This window comes from Mus musculus, chromosome X, assembly GCF_000001635.26.
Source record: "Mus musculus strain C57BL/6J chromosome X, GRCm38.p6 C57BL/6J".
Classification (NCBI taxonomy): Eukaryota; Metazoa; Chordata; class Mammalia; order Rodentia; family Muridae; genus Mus; species Mus musculus.
The window spans coordinates 74,429,067-74,448,089 of record NC_000086.7 but is presented as its reverse complement, the minus strand read 5'-3'; the positions used below and the strand labels follow the sequence as shown (position 1 = coordinate 74,448,089).

General features: G+C 44.2%; 1 protein-coding gene across 15 annotated transcripts in view; it reads right to left on the bottom strand.

The window, feature by feature from the left end:
• The window catches only part of Ikbkg (inhibitor of kappaB kinase gamma), a 63,560-nt gene that overhangs the window by 8,703 nt on the left and 35,834 nt on the right, over positions 1 to 19,023 (bottom strand). For 8 of the 15 annotated variants that reach the window (XM_006527852.3, NM_001161423.1, XM_006527848.4 and 5 more), the window contains 8 exons: positions 15,084 to 15,285; positions 14,076 to 14,287; positions 10,808 to 10,926; positions 9,031 to 9,183; positions 8,140 to 8,215; positions 4,602 to 4,745; positions 4,176 to 4,318; positions 170 to 231 (listed from right to left, as the gene is read on the bottom strand). In XM_006527852.3, coding sequence (XP_006527915.1) covers positions 170 to 231; positions 4,176 to 4,318; positions 4,602 to 4,745; positions 8,140 to 8,215; positions 9,031 to 9,183; positions 10,808 to 10,926; positions 14,076 to 14,287; positions 15,084 to 15,270 — 1,096 coding nt within the window. In that variant the 5' untranslated portion in view covers positions 15,271 to 15,285. Of the gene's footprint in view, positions 1 to 169; positions 232 to 4,175; positions 4,319 to 4,601; positions 4,746 to 8,139; positions 8,216 to 9,030; positions 9,184 to 10,807; positions 10,927 to 14,075; positions 14,288 to 15,083; positions 15,286 to 16,423; positions 18,623 to 18,712; positions 18,776 to 19,023 lie in introns of those variants that run through there. The other 7 variants (NM_001161424.1, XM_006527853.4, NM_001161421.1 and 4 more) reach the window with 5 other exon arrangements.

The window sequence follows — 19,023 nt, the reverse complement described above, 5'->3', positions numbered from 1 at the left end:
ATTGCTGGGAGCCACCTCCACCAGCACATTTTTCCTTTGACCTCAGAGTGATGTGGGCTACTGACAGGAGAGGTCAGCAAGAACTCCCCAAAGCAGAGCAGCAGAGAAACCAACACATGTTTCCCCTCCCTAAGCATCTCCTCCCATCATCTACCACTTGTTCACTTACCTGGAGCAGGGAGTAAAGGAGGCTGGGGAGTCTCTACATGCCGCTTCCTCATATCCTCAATCCTTTTGAAAACAGAAAGCATTCAATCAATGCTTATAGGGTTTTTTATGAATAAATACATTCATTTAGATATAATTCATGTACTATATAAGTCCCCAATTTAAACCGTATTGTTAGAGGGTTTTACTCTATTCAGCATATCCAATCATCAGCCTAATTTTAGAATATTTTATCATCCCCCAAAGGAAACTTTGTACTTATTAGGAATTATTCCTTGGGTTCCCCTATATTAGTTTCCTCAGAACCTTGTTACAAACTACCACATACTTAGTAACTTAGAATAACAAAAACGTGCATGATACAGATGACTAAGTGCCCCAAATAAACGTGTCAGAGGACTGGGCAGAATTACCATGCCCACCCCCTAGCTGCCAGTGGTTTACAAAGTGTTTGGCATTTCTTGGCTTGTAGCTGAATCTCAGAGTCTGCCTTAGCCTTCTTGTGGCAGCCTTCTATTATCTTAATTTGGTGCTTCTGTAAGTACCACAGTCAACTAATTAACCTAATGTGACCTTATATTAACTAGTTACATATATAAAGATACTAAACCAAATAAAGTCATATTTTGAGTTTTTAGATAGATACATTTGCACTGGTTAGGTTTTTGTTGTTGTTGTTTGTCATTTTGACAAAAGCTGGATTCATCTGATCAAAGTCATCTGATATTTACTCAACTGAGTATATTAGACTGGCCTATAGGCAAGCCTTTGGGGCATTTTCTTCATTGATAAGAGAAGACCTAGTTCCCTAGAGACAGTGCCACACCTCAAGCAATCACTTAGGTTGCAAAAGCAAGCAAGCCAAAAAGTCGTTCTTCCAAGGTTTTGACTTCAGTTCCTATCTCAAGTTCCTATCCATCAAGTGGTTAGAGCTTAACGGGCTGCTCTGTGGGAGCCAAGGAAGATAAGAATGCTGACACCAAAGCAAATGAAGTTTCAGAGGGAAGCAAAGATTCTATCAGCGTCATTTGTGTGGTATTTTGAATTAAGAATCTGCAGTTGAAGTCAGCTGAGGCTGAAGAATCAGGTGCGATGAACAAGAGATCAGCAGAACTCAAGTAAAACCTTTGCTTTACGAGGGAGGACAACTAATGCTGGTTAACTGAAGCTGAGAAATTAGCTGTGATTAAGAAGAAAACAGTATCACTGAGGTGAAATCTTTTAAAATCTAGAGAGTATCTCCTCAGGATCAGCACACAGGAGAGGGGACCAAGTAATATGAAGGCATCATGGAAAGCAGCTAAAGAAAGGGCTTGGCACTATTTCAGAGGTCAGGAGAAGGTGCACCCTCAGCTGCAGTGGAAACCCTAGCATATTGGATGCCAGTAACATGGGACAACCACCATGGAGAGCAGAAGCTGTGGCAAGTTTGTAAGGCATATCTTCAATTAATAATTGCTGTGGGATGGCCCAACCTATGGTAGGTGGTGCCACCCCTGGGCAGGTGGGCCTAGGTTGTATAAGCAAGCAAGCAAGCTGGACAAGCCAGAAAGCAGCATTCCCCTTTTGACTATACTTCACGTTCTGCCTCCAGGTGCCTGCTCTGCCTCTGTCATGGATTATAAATTATAAGCTAAAATAATCCCTTTCCTCCCCAGTTGCTATAAGTCATGGTCTCTATCACAGCAACAGAAACCAAACTAAAACACTATGAGCAATCTACAGATTCAATGCAATCCCCATCAAAATTCCAACTCAATTCTTCAACGAATTAGAAGGAGCAATTTGCAAATTCATCTGGAATAACAAAAAACCTAGGATAGCAAAAACTCTTCTCAAGGATAAAAGAACCTCTGGTGGAATCACCATGCCTGACCTAAAGCTTTACTACAGGGCAATTGTGATAAAAACTGCATGGTACTGGTATAGAGACAGACAAGTAGACCAATGGAATAGAATTGAAGACCCAGAAATGAACCCACACACCTATGGTCACTTGATCTTCGACAAGGGAGCTAAAACCATCCAGTGGAAGAAAGACAGCATTTTCAACAATTGGTGCTGGCACAACTGGTTGTTATCATGTAGAAGAATGCGAATCGATCCATACTTATCTCCTTGTACTAAGGTCAAATCTAAGTGGATCAAGGAACTTCACATAAAACCAGAGACACTGAAACTTATAGAGGAGAAAGTGGGGAAAAGCCTTGAAGATATGGGTACAGGGGAAAAATTCCTGAACAGAACAGCAATGGCTTGCTCTGTAAGATCGAGAATTGACAAATGGGACCTAATGAAACTCCAAAGTTTCTGCAAGGCAAAAGACACCGTCAATAAGACAAAAAGACCACCAACAGATTGGGAAAGGATCTTTACCTATCCTAAATCAGATAGGGGACTAATATCCAACATATATAAAGAACTCAAGAAGGTGGACTTCAGAAAATCAAATAACCCCATTAAAAAATGGGGCTCAGAACTGAACAAAGAATTCTCACCTGAGGAATACCAAATGGCAGAGAAGCACCTGAAAAAATGCTCAACATCCTTAATCATCAGGGAAATGCAAATCAAAACAAACCTGAGATTCCACCTCACACCAGTCAGAATGGCTAAGATCAAAAATTCAGGTGACAGCAGATGCTGGCGTGGATGTGGAGAAAGAGGAACACTCCTCCATTGTTGGTGGGATTGCAGGCTTGTACAACCACTCTGGAAATCAGTCTGGCGGTTCCTCAGAAAACTGGATATAGTACTACCGGAGGATCCAGCAATACCTCTCCTGGGCATATATCCAGAAGATGCCCCAACTGGTAAGAAGGACACATGCTCCACTATGTTCATAGCAGCCTTATTTATAATAGCCAGAAGCTGGAAGGAACCCAGATGCCCCTCAACAGAGGAATGGATACAGAAAATGTGGTACATCTACACAATGGAGTACTACTCAGCTATTAAAAAGAATGAATTTATGAAATTCCTAGCCAAATGGATGGACCTGGAGGGCATCATCCTGAGTGAGGTAACACATTCACAAAGGAACTCACACAATATGTACTCACTGATAAGTGGATATTAGCCCAAAACCTAAGATACCCAAGATATAAGATACAATTTCCTAAACACATGAAACTCAAGAAAAATGAAGACTGAAGTGTGAACACTATGCCCCTCCTTAGAAGTGGGAACAAAACACCCTTGGAAGGAGTTACAGAGACAAAGTTTGGAGCTGAGATAAAAGGATGGACCATGTAGACACTAGCATATCCAGGGATCCATCCCATAATCAGCTTCCAAATGCTGACACCATTGCATACACTAGCAAGATTATGCTGAAAGGACCCTGATATAGCTGTCTCTTGTCAGAGTATGCCTGGGCCTAGCAAACATAGAAGTGGATGCTCACAGTCGGCTATTGGATGGATCACATGGCCCCCAATGAAGGAGCTAGAGAAAGTACCAAAGAAGCTAAAGGGATCTGCAACCCTATAGGTGGAACAACATTATGAACTAACCAGTACCCCGGAGCTCTTGACTCTAGCTGCATATGCATCAAAAGATGGCCTAGTCGGCCATCACTCGAAAGAGAGGCCCATTGGACACGCAAACTTTATATGCCCCAGTACAGGGGAACGCCAGGGCCATAAAAGGGGAGTGGGTGGGTAGGGGAGAGGGGGTGGGTGGCTATGGGGGACTTTTGGTATAGCATTGCAAATGTAAATGAGCGAAATACCTAATAAAAAATGGAAAAAAAAAAAAACACTATGAAAGCTATGAAACCTCCGGCCTTAGATACATCTCAATACATGCATTTCTGTTCAGTTTCTAGCTGGACCAATGGGAAAGGTCTTTGTTGGAAGGCCAAACACAAGGGAGCAGTAGGAGGCACAGAGAACTTAACACCAATGCTAAGAGCCATCAATCTCCTGAAGTTACTACTGGTTGCTGCCTAGTATACACCTTCTCTGTCTATGGCTGTGCTCCTGGCTGCACTCTTACAGGCCCACCTGGCTGACTCATGGCAGCCAACTTTCAGCTTGTTGAACTCGCGCTGCAGCTGCTCCAGCTGCTCCTGCAAATACTCCTTCTTCTCCACCAGCTTCTCCCGGGCATGCCTCTCAGCTTGGAAGTCAGCCTTGTAGATATCCGCCTGGCAAATAGAACAGAGGTGAACACCCACCATCCATCAGCTTCCCATCAAGCATTCTATGCCATGCCCAAAGGAACAGAGCCCTGGCCTAGGACCCTATAATAGTACATCAGAAACAGATATGAAAGCCTATGATCCCAAGAGCACCAAGAAGTCAAGGAAGAATGCAAAGGGCTCAAGAATAGAGAAGCCACTACAAAATGCTGTAAAAAGGTACACAGAACCCCACTGCCTGGATGGGCAGGTCATTCATGTGGTAGGCAGGCTGGAACAGAGCCCTCACCTGGGCCTTCAAGACTGGCACAGTCTCCATCACAATCTTGTGCTGCTCAGCCTCCTCTTTCAGCTTATCAATCAATTCCTGTTTGGCTACCAGGGCCTCCTCAGCTTGCTGGAGCTGTTGCCTCAGATCTTCCAGCTGCATGCCCTAGAGAAGGACAAAGGGTGCTGTCAGAGTCTTTTGGCCCACAGTGGGGCCAAGCTACCTCCCTGGCTGGCCATTGTTTGAGACTAAGTAGGAAAAGCTGGAACAAAGTCAGTCCTTTGGATTTTGGAGCCAATGACCATGTGTGCAGGGAGAATACTGCATCCTGTGGTAGCCCTACAGTACAGAAGAAATGCTAAGGCCCTTAGGATGCACAAAGATCTTAGGACTGATAGGAACTCTGAGGATATATAAGGTACTGCCTCGTACTCTGCATCATTCCCTTCAGAGAATTCCTAGCTAGCCAGCCATCCACTTGACTCTTCAAGGACAAGAGCCACCATCCCTCCTGAGGCAAGCCAGTACTATGCACTGCCTCTCCATAGACTGGAGGCAAAGCTGCATTCTATGTGTCCTTCGACTCTGCCACTTGGTCAAACACATCTTATACACATGCACACATGCTCTCAGCCAAGAATTCCTTCCAAAAGATTAAACAGCCATTTTTTAAAAGATTTTCTTAATTTACATACGTATGTGTGTGTGTGTGTGTGTGTATACACATGTACACCATATGTGTGTGGGTACCCACAGAAGTCAGAGATACTGTCATATCTGCCAAAGCTGGAGTTGCAGGTAGCTGTTAGCCACCCAATGTGAGTACTGAAAACAAAACTTAGGTCCTAGCCGGGTGGTGGCGCGTGCCTTTAATCCCAGCACTTGGGAGGCAGAGGCAGGCGGATCTCTGAGTTCAAGGCCAACCTGGTCTATACAGTGAGTTCCAGGACAGCCAGGGCTACACAGAGAAACCCTGTCTCAAAAAACAAAAAAAACAACAACAAAAAAAAAATGAGGTCCTCTGGGGGGAAAAAAATAGCAAGTGGTCTTAGTCACTGAAAAATCTTTCCTGTTCCTTAAGCAGCATTTTATAACCAATTCTTTGTCATGTGATCTAGTATCATGCACCTATGGGTGCATTATGCTTGACAATGTCCTCCTTAAAATGTAACCACTAACTTTGAGTAACTGCATAATCTGTGTTAGCTTTCAAGTGTTTTTTTTTTAATTGACTTCCATTATTATTTAAATTTTAGACAAATAAGAAAACATAGGTTTTATTTTTAAATTAATATGAGTTAACTCATTTCATGAGGGATTTTTATGTGCATAGAGGTCTTCATGTTTTGATTGTTTGAGCCCTCCCTTAATGTATTTGCTAGAAATAATAGTGTTCAAGTATTTTTAATCTATTTGTACCACACTATAGTCTTTCAAAAGTTGTTCATACACTTTCTAAATTAAGGCCATATTTAGGTGCTAGAGCAGCTCATCTTTACACAGAAGGAAAAAAATTCATAGTCGTAACTGCAGATGATGTTTATATGGAAATGTAGTAATCACTATTGCATGGAAACATCCAGTTCTTAGCCTAAAATTTTAAATGTACATTTAGGGAGAGATCAAATTTTAATGACTATCTTACCCCAAATTAACTGCCTATTTCGCTATAATAAAATAAATACATAAAATATAAAATTTTAGCCAGGGGGGAAGGTATAGGGGGACTTTTGGGATAGCATTGAAAATGTAAATGAAGAAAATACCTAATAAAAAAATTAAAAAAAAATTTTAGCCAGGCAGTGGTGGCACACACCTTTAATCCTAGCACTTGGGAGGCAGAGGCAGGCAGATTTCTGAGTTCAAGGCCAACCTGGTCTACAGAGTGAGTTCCAGGACAGCCAGGACTACACAGAGAAATTCTGTCTCAAAAAGCCCAACCCCCACCCCAAAAAATAAATAAATATATTTTGTTTAAACTCTGCAACTTTGAGAATTACTTCTTGCAGTTTTATACACATACATATACAAACACACATATCATGGGATTTGATTTTGCTTCTCTGCCATTTCTTCTAGTTCTATTTATTTTATTAATTGAAAAACAGATAAATTCCCATTTTTGTGAATCCATCTTTGGATACTTCATCTTGAGTAACTGCACTGTTCTAGAGTTCTTTATTGTAAACAATTTTTTAAAATTTTAGTGAGAGGCAGAAATGCCTTTAGAAATCATTTCGTCTAGTCTGTTAATATCAGTTGGCTTCCCATTACTCTCTGGAGTTGTTTATTCGATAGTGGAGTATTTTTGTTTTGGGGGGTTGGTTTTTTGTTGTTGGTTTGGTTTGGTCTGGGGGGTTTTGGGTTTTGTCTTTGAGACTATGTAAAGCTGGCTATCCTAGAACTCACTCTGTAGACTAGGATGAACTCACCAAGATTGGCCTGCCTCTGACTCCAGAGTGCTAGGATTAAAGATATACACTACCATGCCCAACACCACCAATATGTGGGCTTTTGGCAACCTTGTTAGAGTTTCTTTATATGAGTAATAGGTTGTAAAAAATTATTGAAAATCGATTCTATTTATGAGAAAGAGAACAGCTAATAAACTTTATTGTGAGAAAAATGTGACCACTAGAATGCTGGTCATGGTAGCACAACACCTGTAATCTCAGCACATGGAAGATGGAGGCAAAAGGATCAGGAGTTCAAGGCTAGTCTCAGCCACCTAAGGGTTCAAGGCTGGCCTGGGCTCTACTGAAAAAGAATAGGCTAGGGAGGTAGTTCAGTCAGTAAAGCACTTGTGAGGACCTGAATTCAAGCCTCAGAATCTATGAAAGAAAAAGAGCTGGTCATGTATAGCTCCTAAGGAGTAACACCAATGATGTCCTCTGACTTCCACATATGTTTGTGAGTAGACACACATACAAAGTAATCACTAGACCTAATGAGGATAAACTCAAAGAGAGATCAGAGTCACCTCAGAACTGTTTCTGGGGGAGGTAAAGAGAAGCTGGAAGGATGGCTCAGCAGTTAAGAACACTTGTTCTTGGAGAGGACCCAAATTCAGTCACAGGCAGCTCACAACCATTCATAACTCCAGTTCCAGCAGATCCATCACTCTTTTCTATCTTCCAGTGTATCAAGCACACACATAGTACACATACATATATGTAGGCAAAAACTTTTTACATATATATAAATAAATATAAAAATGTTTTTAGAAAAAAAAGAAATGTTGTAGACTTCCCAACTCTGAGCATGAAGGAATGGCCATGCAGAACAACATCTCTGCCACAGACCATATGTGAAGTTCCTAGACCCAGATACCCTAGAGATGTCCTGTGGCTATGTCCCATTTCTTTGTGGTCATCCAAAAACTGTCATAGTTACAGCCCCACTGAAGGTGTCAGGTAACTTGAGAGTCCCTTCCAAAAGTCAGATATGCTATTTCTCAAAGGTCACACTGCTCCCCCTCAGGTACACTGGGGAAGAAGGAAAAACCTCTCCCTGAACAACCCAGGGAAGACATACTTCCTAGCTTATGTTTTGCACTCACCTTGCTGCTCTTAATGTGGCTGTCGTAGTCTTGGAAGAGCTGGTGATAGGCTGCCTGCAACTGAGCCAGCTTCCGCCTGTGCAAAAAGGAGCTGTCACTGGAGAAACTGCTTTGTCCCAGTAGAGCCACAACTTGCCTAAGACAACTTTACCTTCTTCCTTCTTGTCCCATAAGAGACCTGAAATTTGGGCTTCCTGGATTACATCTGGGCTCCTGAGGCTATCAGCTCTAAGGCAAGCTTTGTTGACTGCAAGGATTCACTGCAAATAATTTGGCTGCTACATAGTTCATGTTTTCCTTAAAGCCAACATCTTGGAATGTTTCTAACAAGGGCTAGGGTACAACTCAGGAATAGAACTGTTGCCTAGTGTGTTTGAGGCCCTACCCTCCATCTCTAGCACCAAAAAGAAAATAAATGTAGAGGCAGGGAGACTGTTCTAAATTAAAGAAAACTCAAAAGGATGCTGAACCAGATACCAATAGCAGGTTGAGAGCCTGTACAGGCATTGTGAGCCCAGATAAGGAGTGTTTAGGACCAGCTTGAAGGCACCATGGCTCTTTGCTTTCCTTACACCAAGAGTATATTTTAACTGTGATGAAAAGAACCTATGTAGGACATGTAGTGAACATGAATATGGGTAGAAAATATTCCTGTTTACATATAATAGTTGACTCTGTCATTAGCAAGGCAAAAGGAGAAAAATCAGCCCTTTTATACACAATCAGTCCCTATCAGGGCTCCCTAAAAGGCAGAAAGCACCACGGGTGCTGTGAGATCTCTTGGTACCAAGCCTCCCAGGCACTTACTTCTCTGAAGCAGCCTGTCGCTCCATTCGCAAGGCAGCCTCCACACTCTGAGATCTCTTGGTACCAACCCTCCCAGGCACTTACTTCTCCTCTGAAGCAGCCTGCCGCTCCATTCGCAAGGCAGCCTCCACGCTCTGGTTCTGCATACGCAGCTGGTCCACCTGGACGCTGTGCTGCTGCTGTAGCACCTCCCGCTCACTCTCCAGCTGTCTGACCTGCTCACTAACTGCTCGAATCCTGACATGCAACAAAAAAAGAACACCCTGAGAAGGCTGTGAGCTCATTAGCACTGGACTCAAGGATAGGCAGGAACTACTGTGCAACTCACAGTTTAGCTCTAGTCCCAGGCACCCTCACTAGAGGCTCAGGTTCCATACCTAGGTTGTACAGCCCCATGGGACAAGATATAGCATCAATAGTCTCAGCAGAGAATTCATCTCTGCCTCTATACCCTCACTGTAAAAGCTCATGGTGTCTTACCTCTATCACCCATATCTTCTGATCCTGGCCTACAGTACCCCACAGTTTCCCTTAAACTCTAGTTCCGGTGTTAGCCTCAACACCCTGGTACCTCCCTGTGTGCTCATTACAAAGACAATGATGGACATTTCCATGTGTCTTTGAGGAAGCCACTGACAGCAGATCATCCCAACTTTGACAAGGCAGATCTGGACTACTGGGCCTGCTCCCCTTTGGCTTTTTCTCACACTGCCCTCCCCCCACCAACCCACCACCAGTGCTCTCTGAGCCCAAGTCAAACTCTCCTCCCTCCCACAGGACAGGAGCCCCAACCCACTACTCCACAAACACAATAACTACCTATTGCACTGAGAAGGCCTGTTAGCTTCACTAACTATATGGAGGACAGCAGCAAGGCAGTATGAGAGGCACAACAGTACCCATGCCTGTAACTAAATGATCTCATGTGGCAACCTAACCCCCTTGGCAAAAGAGAGTGAGTGACAGTCCCAAGACCATTAGTTGACAAAGTCAGTCAAACTCACTTTTCTGCCAGAATTCAGAAATACTGGTACATGCCTGGCAGAGGATACCAACGTGAACAACTCCCAACAGAAACATGGAATCCATAGTCTTTAATGAGAAGTAGTTCATGAGGGCTCTGTGCTATTCACAGGGTTGCTGTGGAATGTATCCAGTCTTGTTCACCTAGGACTTTCTGCCTTGGTAGAATCCCACTGCATATCAGTCTGGATAGTGAGCTCTTGAGTGTGGTCTCAGGGGCCCTGCAGTGCTTCCTAAAGAATAAGCTAGATCCCAGTATGATGTTTTGAGTGAAAATGGCCCCCGTAGGATTCTAGAGAGTGGAATTATTTAAAAGGATTAGGATAAGTGGCCTTGTTAAGAGTAGGTGTGGCCTTGTTAAAAGAAGCGGATCACTGGGGATGGACTTTGAGGTTTCAGATGCTCAAGCTAGGCTCACTGGTTTACTCTCTCTTCCTGCTGCCTGCCAATCCCGATGAAGAACTTTCAGACACCTGTCCAGCATCATGTCTGTCTGCTTACCATCATGCTTGCTACCATGACAATAATGGACTAAACCTCTGAATGTAAGCCAGATAGAATGTTTTCCTTATAAAAGTTGTCATTGTCGTGCTATCTTTCCACAGCAACGGAAGCCCTAACTAAGCACCCAGTACAGACTCAGAGTCTTTCCAGCAACAGCTAGAACTAAATCCCTGAATACCAGACCAGGCTTCTCACAAGGAAGCCCTGAGGGCTCTGGGGAATCTAAAAAGACTCGGTCCTTCCTTTCAGAGAGAGGAATTCCTAGAACTCCTACATTTGTCTCATTAAAAACCCTGGAAGGGGCCTCCTGGGTTAGCTTCCCCTCCCCACTCACCTTCCCTCTAAAGCTTGCCGATCCTTGGTGGCAGCCTCCAAACGGCTCTGGCTCTCCTGGAGTTCTCCGAGCAATGATGTCACCTGAGCTTTCACAGAGGCCTTGTCCTCAGCCATCTGCTACAAGAAAAAAGGTCATTCCCTATCAGTACTGCTTTCTCCCAAGCTTCCCACTTTTGGCACTTCTAAGACCTAAGGCAGCCTTCAAGCAGCTGATATATGGAGGGCTTCTCCTGCCTCTCAAGACCTATAAACCTTGGTACTTTGAAGCCTCATTAGCCCAATGGCTATTTGCCTTCCTCCAGTCACCAACCTTGACTCTCAAGTGGTAGTGAACCTTTCTCAGTCTCTTTTGAGACTCTGTAAAAGGAGGCTAGACTCAAAGACAGCAACAAAAATTAACACCTAGTCCACATTATACAACAGGTGAGAAGTTTCAGAATAAGAGAGGAGACTGGAATTTTTTAAATACTGAGAGCTGAACCATCAAGAAGGCTCATCAGATAAAAGGTACTCACCACCAAGGCTGATGACCAGAGTTTGAGTTTCAAAACCCATATGATGGAAGAAAAGAAACCAACTATCACAAGCTGTCCTGAGTACAAACCATGCTCAGCTCAGACAAACTTTAAGGTTAACCAAACTTTAGCATGCCTTCTTTTTAAAGATTTATTTATTTTATGTATATGCAGCTCTCCTCAAACATACCAGAAGAGGGCATCGGATCCCATTACAGATGGTTGTGAGCCACCATGTCGTTGCTGGGAATTGAACTCAGGACCTCTAGAAGAACAGTCAGTGCTCTGAACCTCTGAGTCATCTCTCTAGCTCTAGCATGCCTTCTAACAGCTTAAGATCACATTTGTGTAATGTACCAAGCCCCTTCCTAGTTCCTACTTGCAAATGCTCAGAGCTGTTAAAGAAACTGACACTTGACATAGGCCTAACCTTTGCCATGATTCCTTTCTCTATCACCTCAAAGCCCATGTATTTCCTTTGACCCTAACCCTGTCTCAAAAACCTGAGTGCTACTTCTCTTAAATGGAATTATCAGAAAGAACCCAGACTCCCGGTCTTCAAGTACAAAAACCTACATTTGATTTGTATAAGCTTGTAAACACACTGGTCTTATCATATTGACACTAATACCCTTTGGCATTCACTTGAGCTCCTTCCCCTATCCAAATCTTTCATTTCCTTCTATCTGTACCTCTGTCTTTATCTTATTTTTTGAAGTCCTGGAAACTAAACTCTAGGCCTCACACAAGCAAAGCATACACTTTATTACTGAGCCACACTCTGGCCCCTATTCTCATTTTGAAATTCCCAGTCATTGCGTAGAGACATTGCTCAGTAGTTAAGAGTACTTGCTACTCTTTAGAAGACCAGAGAGTTTAGTTCCTTCCACCACAACTGTCTATAGTTACCAGGAATTCCAGTTTGAGAAGATCTGAGACTCTCTTCTGGCCTTCAAGGACACTTATACACAGACACAGACACCCAAACACATAGGTAAAAATAAATCTTAAAAAAAGGTAAGCCAGGCAGTGGTGGTGCACGCCTTTAATCCCAGCACTTGGGAGGCAGAGGCAGGCAGATTTCTGAGTTTGAGGCCAGCCTGGTCTACAGAGTGAGTTCCAGGACAGCCAGAGCTACACAGAGAAACCCTGTCTTGAAAAAAAAAAGAAAAAGGTAAAATACACAATCACCTCTGCAAATCACCAGAGCTCAGTTAGCTCTTTCTCTCTCATTGTCATCAGTTACTGAACAAATTCTATTCTCGTAGCTCTAATAACTGTCTACCTTTATGTTTCACATCACATCGTTATCCTTATAAAAAGAAAGGACTAGTGGGTGGGTTGGGGAGCAAGGCAGGGGGAGGGTATAGGGGGCTCTGGGGATAGCATTTGAAATGTAAATGAAGAAAATATCTAATAAAAATGCCTAAAAATAAAATAAAAAAATAAAAAGAAAGGACTGTGAGACAATTTAGCAGGTCCACGTGGGAAAGGTGCCTGCCATAAAGGCTAACATCCTGTGTTCAGTGCCTGGGACTCACATGGTAGAAGGAGAGAACCGACTCCTGCAAGTTGTCCTGTCACCTACATGTGAACCCCATGGCAATACACACATCCACATGTGTGAGTGCAAGCACAGACACACACACTACCCAAAATAAAATATAACAAAACTTTCTGAAGAGAAAAGGCCATGTGACAAGAGAGTTAGGGAGCACCAAGGCTTGCCAACACTAACAATATACTTGGAGAAGTACCTGAAAGAGCTCTCTGAAGAACCTGCCTGCCCATACCTTTATCTTAGACCTCTGATCTCAACTAGAGACAATCCTCTGTTATCTAAGCCCCTGCTGTGTGGTACCTTGCTGCTGTCTCCCCAGATAAGAATGAAATGCTTTGACAAGGCACTCTCTGCATCATTATGAACTTAGTCCCACAATATAAAACTTGATTATGGCAGGTCTTCTCTACCCTTTCCCCCAGACTGGTCCTCTCAGATGGTACAATCCCTGCTCAACTATTGTCACCAGGGTCCTGAAACCAGCCAGCCCAAAAAGGCCCTGTAATACCCTTTCATTCCACACTAGGCATACCATCCTTTGGTGCTTGTGTAATACAGGGCCAATTCACAGGCCTAGGGTCTCATAATTCCTCCAAAGGCTCCTAAGGATCATCTCTGAGCCCCCTGGGAAATCCTACCTGATGTGACTGCCTTGTTTTTTCAGGGGCCTAGGACTCAACCAGGCTGTCTGGGCTGATGCCAGGGTATGTGAGGGCCTTGGACTACATGGTATAGCACCTGCTAGACCTCAGGGTGGCTAGAACCTGAGCAAGCTAGCTCAGGTACCCAAGCACTCCATGCCTTCAAAAGTGAGCCCAGGACAAAGCCTGAGCCCAGGACAAAGCCTGGCTCCCAGAGCTCAGGACTGCTTCCTGGTTGACAATGCTCTATATACAGTGCACCACCGTTCACAGCAAAAGCACTGCTCCCTGAGACGCTCACATCTGGCCTCTCCTGGCTCCTACCATATATGCCTTGTACCTTGGAAGATTCTGATGTAGAGCCTTTTACTGTAATAAACTAACAGTTAGTGTGATGGCTTCTCTTGGTTCTAAGAGTGCTCCCAGCAATCAAGCCTGAAAAGGTCCTGAGGAAACTCCAACAACATACTTCCTACAGGAATATGAGTGCTGCTATGGTCTTCAAACACAGGTGGGGCAGAAGGGCCTGCCCGTCCACTAGCTAGCTACCTGTTGGCATTTCTTCAGTTGCTCCAACTCCTTTAAGGCCTGTTCCCTCTGACTCCGAAGATCAAGCTTCTCCAAGCTCAGTCTCTCCACCAGCTTCCGGGCTTCCTGGAATTTGCACATAAGGAACTCCTTCTCCTCCCGCTGGCTGACCTGGAAATGCAGCAGCTCCTCACAGCGTTCCCTCAGCATCTGATTGCTCTGCCGGATAGCGTCTAGGGACAGGGAAGACAGCAAAGGAGATAGGAGTCCTAACAGCCAGGCACTCCTATAATACTAAGTGGCCTTTCTCTAAGAAGTCAAACCAATTCCTAGCCAGTTCCACTGATGATATGCCCCCAAGTGTCTAGAATGCGTTACTAAACAGAGATTCTTCACTTAAAGGAATACACCAAAATCAACTTTCTTTTTGCCCAGAAGGTGCAGACAGAACAAGCTAGTAGTTCTGAGTTTCATTCTCTTCGGCTGCATATTGAAGAACAGTAAACATCCACCTTACAAATGAGGGTGGCATGAGAAAGAAGGCAGTGCCAGTGCAGAAGACATACTCAAAGATCTCCTCTCACCAGAGCTGGCCATACCCTTCCAAGAATAGGACACATTTCATCTTAGAAAAAACCCCTCTCTCTCTCTGAAGGAAAACCATATCCCCTCCCACCTAAAAGCTTGCTATGTCCCAAGAAAGAATAAACCTATTCTCATTGCTTCCTATAGCCCACTCTTCCCCTACCTACCATGGCTTTTTAGCTTATCCTCCTTCCCCATCCCTTCTCCCTTCCCTGGTGCTGGCTTTGAACCACATTATCTTCTGCATGTGACTCTTCACAGAGAACCCTACTTAAAACAAAGCAAGGTAGCTAAGTTTGAAACTCTGGATGGTTCTTGGGCACATCATGACCTCATATCCTGCCAATTACAAGATGCAGGTGACAATAAGCTTTGTCCTTATATAAGTATCCCAGGCTCCTCCTGACTTTTAACTTCATACCTCCCTCACACATCAATCTTTACCTCGGAGCTCTTGATTCTCTTCCAGGCAGCGCTGGAGGGTCTCAGGAGTACCCTGCTCTGAAGGCAGATGTAGCATTGCAGGCTTCCCCAGAGAAGATTCTTCACCCAGCATGTCCTGGTCCTCTGCTGGGCCACCACTGGGCTGCACCATCTCACTCAGCTGGTTCTTCCAGGGGTGCTTGTTCATCCAACAGGACAGTGTCTAGAAGAAAAGGGTAGTAGGAGTGCATGACAAAGAACAGAGTTCGTTCAACTAGACTTCCATTCACAGCAAAAGGATGGACATTTTGTCTGGTGGAACAAGATACAAAAGTGAAGTTTGGGCTAAGACATAGCAAATATTACCATTGCAAAGAGAGAGAATTGTGGAGGAGAGGGGAAGTAAACTGGGAATCCTACCTCCTCCACACACCTTTAAGTTGAAGCAAAGGGTCCTGGTCCCTCACCCAGTATAGTGGAATGATTGATATATCCATGTCCTAATCCCTCAACCTATAAATGTGATTTTTTTTTACTTGGAAAAAATGGTCTTTACAGATGTAGTTAAACTAAGGATTTCAAGCCAGGCATAGTGGTGCATGTCTTTAATCCCAGCACTTAGAAGGCACAATCTCTGCGAATTCAAGGCCAGCTTGCTCTACATAGTAAGAACCTGTCTCACAAAAATCAAGGCTCTCAAATTGAGATCACTGCAAGTTATATAGGTGGGCCATGAGCCCAGTAACAAGTACCTTATTACTCAACTAGATTGATATAACCACAGGCCAAGAAACAACTGAGCTACCCACAACTATAAGACACATGAAGGATACTCTTGTACAGCTTGCAGATGAAGCATAACCTTGTTCACCTTCTGGTTTTATTCTCCTGGCCTCCAGACCTGTGAGATATCAATTTTCTGTTCTTTTAAGCCACTTGGCCTGTGGTCACTTCTTACAGGAGTCAAGAAAACACAAACACATGATAAAAGAGACTTCAGGAGACCACATTGTACCTGAAAAGTGTTCACTGGGGATAGAGACCTCTTGTGACTTCTTTGCTCTAAGAAGTGTGAAAGTGTGAACTGGGGTGTCCGAGACACATGACCCCTGATCTGCTTATGCTGGCTTTTAAACCAGAGAATATGCAGGACAATACTAACCTGGAGACCTTGTAAATCCTGCCTCATACTGACAACCAGGAAGAGAATGATCTCAATGCAAGTTTCCAGAAGTGGGCTTTCAATAAGGGAGACCTCCTGTAACACTGGGGAATATTGGCTATTTATACTAAAGGTGTTGCTACCCATAGGTCCATCTGCCTGAGCCCACACAACTGACCCTCCCCACTTTTTCACCTACTTTCTTCCTTCAGGTTCCAGAAAAGCCTTCTCTGCTGGTGACTCACTCCCTCAAAGGCTGATGCTGCTCAGGCCCTTTTCCTGAGTCCCCACTTCTTCACGTTGAGGAACTTTGGGACTTCTTTCTTAACTGCATTCACCCCTGCAGTAATTCCATCCGGTCTCATGGCTTTTAACCCAAATCTTAATGTTGATAATATCCCAAACAGTTCTCATTCCTAAATTCCAGATATTTATAAAACTACTTGGATGTCTAGAAGTCTTAAAAGAAGTTGGAGAGATGTCTCAGCTATTAGGAGCACTCAGTGCTCTTCCAGAGAGCCCAAGTTCAGTTCCCAGCACCCATGTTGGGCAACTCACAACCTTTTGTAACTCCAGCTCCAGGGGATTAGAAACTCAAAGGGAAGGGATCTAGAAGAGACTGTTTAAAAAAATATTGAAGTATGGGCAAGGGAGACAGCTCAGTGGATAAAGGCCCTTGCTATGCAAGCCTGGAGACATGAGAACATATAAAGGTGGAAAGAAGATAGCTGACTCAATGTTGTCCTCTGAGCTCTACACATTCTAGCCATGGCACCTGTGCTCCCTGTACAAATCATACATCATGCATGCATGTGGGGGGCACACACACAAATAGTAATTTTTGTAGCATGCCAATTATGTCTCAAGAAAGCTGTTATTGAAAATCGCAATGGGTGGAGCAAGAGAGATAATGGTTCAGGGATTAAGAGCACTTGTTGTTGCAGATGTGGCTCACAAACATCTGTAACTCCAATCCAAGGGGATCTGAAACCTTCTTCTGACTCCCTTGGGCACTAGGAAAGCATAGCAAAGCACCTATACACATAAAATAACATCTTCTGTAGAAAAGAAAATAATCATGGTAAAGGATTGTAATGGGGTGTGGATTAAAGTTAACTATGAGCTGATAGTCACAGCTAAGAAATGTGTACATGGAATTTACTATATTATTATTTCTACTTTTGTACATTTTAAATTTTTTCAGTAATTCAAGGCTGACAGCGCTATCATCTTTCACCTGCATTACTGCAATAATCTCTTTACGGGTCACCATGCTTTGCCTTTTCAATGGCCCTTTGCAGTTAATTGGCCCCACTGGGGCCAATTACCTCAAAAATAACTCAAACTACTTCTCTTCTCTACCATGAACTCTTTCAGAGTTTCCATTTCTCCTAGTGTTAAAAAGCAAAGTCCATACAACAGCCTACAAGATCCTATACCACCTATACTCCCTTCCTTCCTCTCCACCAACTATTCTCCCTTGCCCTCTCTGGTCCTTCCTTTTTCCTAGGAAATGCCAAGACAACACATTCCTTCTCAGGTCAGATAAATGTTATGAGGACAGGCAAACAGATTACTATGAATCATTTGCAAAGTAAACTGAGGTGCAGAAGGTAAGACCTTTAGTTGTGAAGGTACACGTGAAAACTTTTTAAAGACTTCAAATGCACTCAAGTTTGATAAACAGCCTAGCCTGATGGCGAACACCTGTTGCTCTAGCACTCGAAAGGCTGAGGCAGAACTTTGAGTTCGAGGTCTACCTGGCCTACAGTGCAAAACGTGTTTCAGAAACAGTTTGATCAACAGAAAATGTCTGCTACCTAAAGAGTTCTAGCACTAGGGGCCAAGCCCTTAGGCGACAGCTGCAGTGAAGGGAAGGGCAGATTCAATCCGACTAGCCTAAATAATCTGGGTAGCGAATAATTAGAAGCTTGCGGCAGAACAAACTGGGCCTAAGGTGGGGGGAAGGGTGTGGACCTCTGGAGTCTCGGAAGCTACGAAACAGCCACCGATGGAGCCCTGTCTTTGGAGAAGAGGACCACACCTGTCAGCAGAGTCGGCCAGAAGTGAAGAGGGCAGGAGCAGAGGGATCCGACCGCTCCGACAGAACCGGAGCTCCTAGAAAGTCCTAGTCAGGCGGTCACCCTTCCCTTCTCTGCAGTGGAAAACTCCACTTCCGGCTTCCGGTGTCGTAAGTGCGGGATCCGGAAGTAAAACACAGACTCAAAGGCTTGGAGATTAACCAGTGAATCAAAACCCCAAAGTGCCATACTCTGTTCCAAAGAAAAGTCTTAGATCGCCAGCCTGCGTCGGCCAGCAGAACACCAGAGCTCTCCTCACTGATAAACATCACACACTTATACACACACTTTTTTTTTGAGACAGGGTCCCATAAGACCAGGGTCTCGAACTCAGAGATCTACCTGCCTCTTTTTTCCCGTCTGCTAGGATTAAAGTAGTGCGTCACCACGCCCACACTCGCCCCTACCCCATTTTCAAGGCACCGCATCCGCACTAAAACACCCAAGTTTCAGTCTGGTCCTGCTACTGGGCTCTCTGCCGCTGGGCCCCCACCAAGGAAAAAGCCTAGAGGAAGCTGCGAAAGTCCAGCTCCGAAGCCAAACTAGCAGCTAGGGAAGGCGTGGCTATGCTGCTAACGGAAGTGGGGTCATCCGGGAAGGTGCAGGGCCTCGAAGGTCCAGCGGAAAGCTAGGCCATACATAATGGCTGGGTGACACAGGAGACGGGGACCCAGGAGAACTGTGTGGAGCTGCACTTATGACAAGACTTTGCGATCTC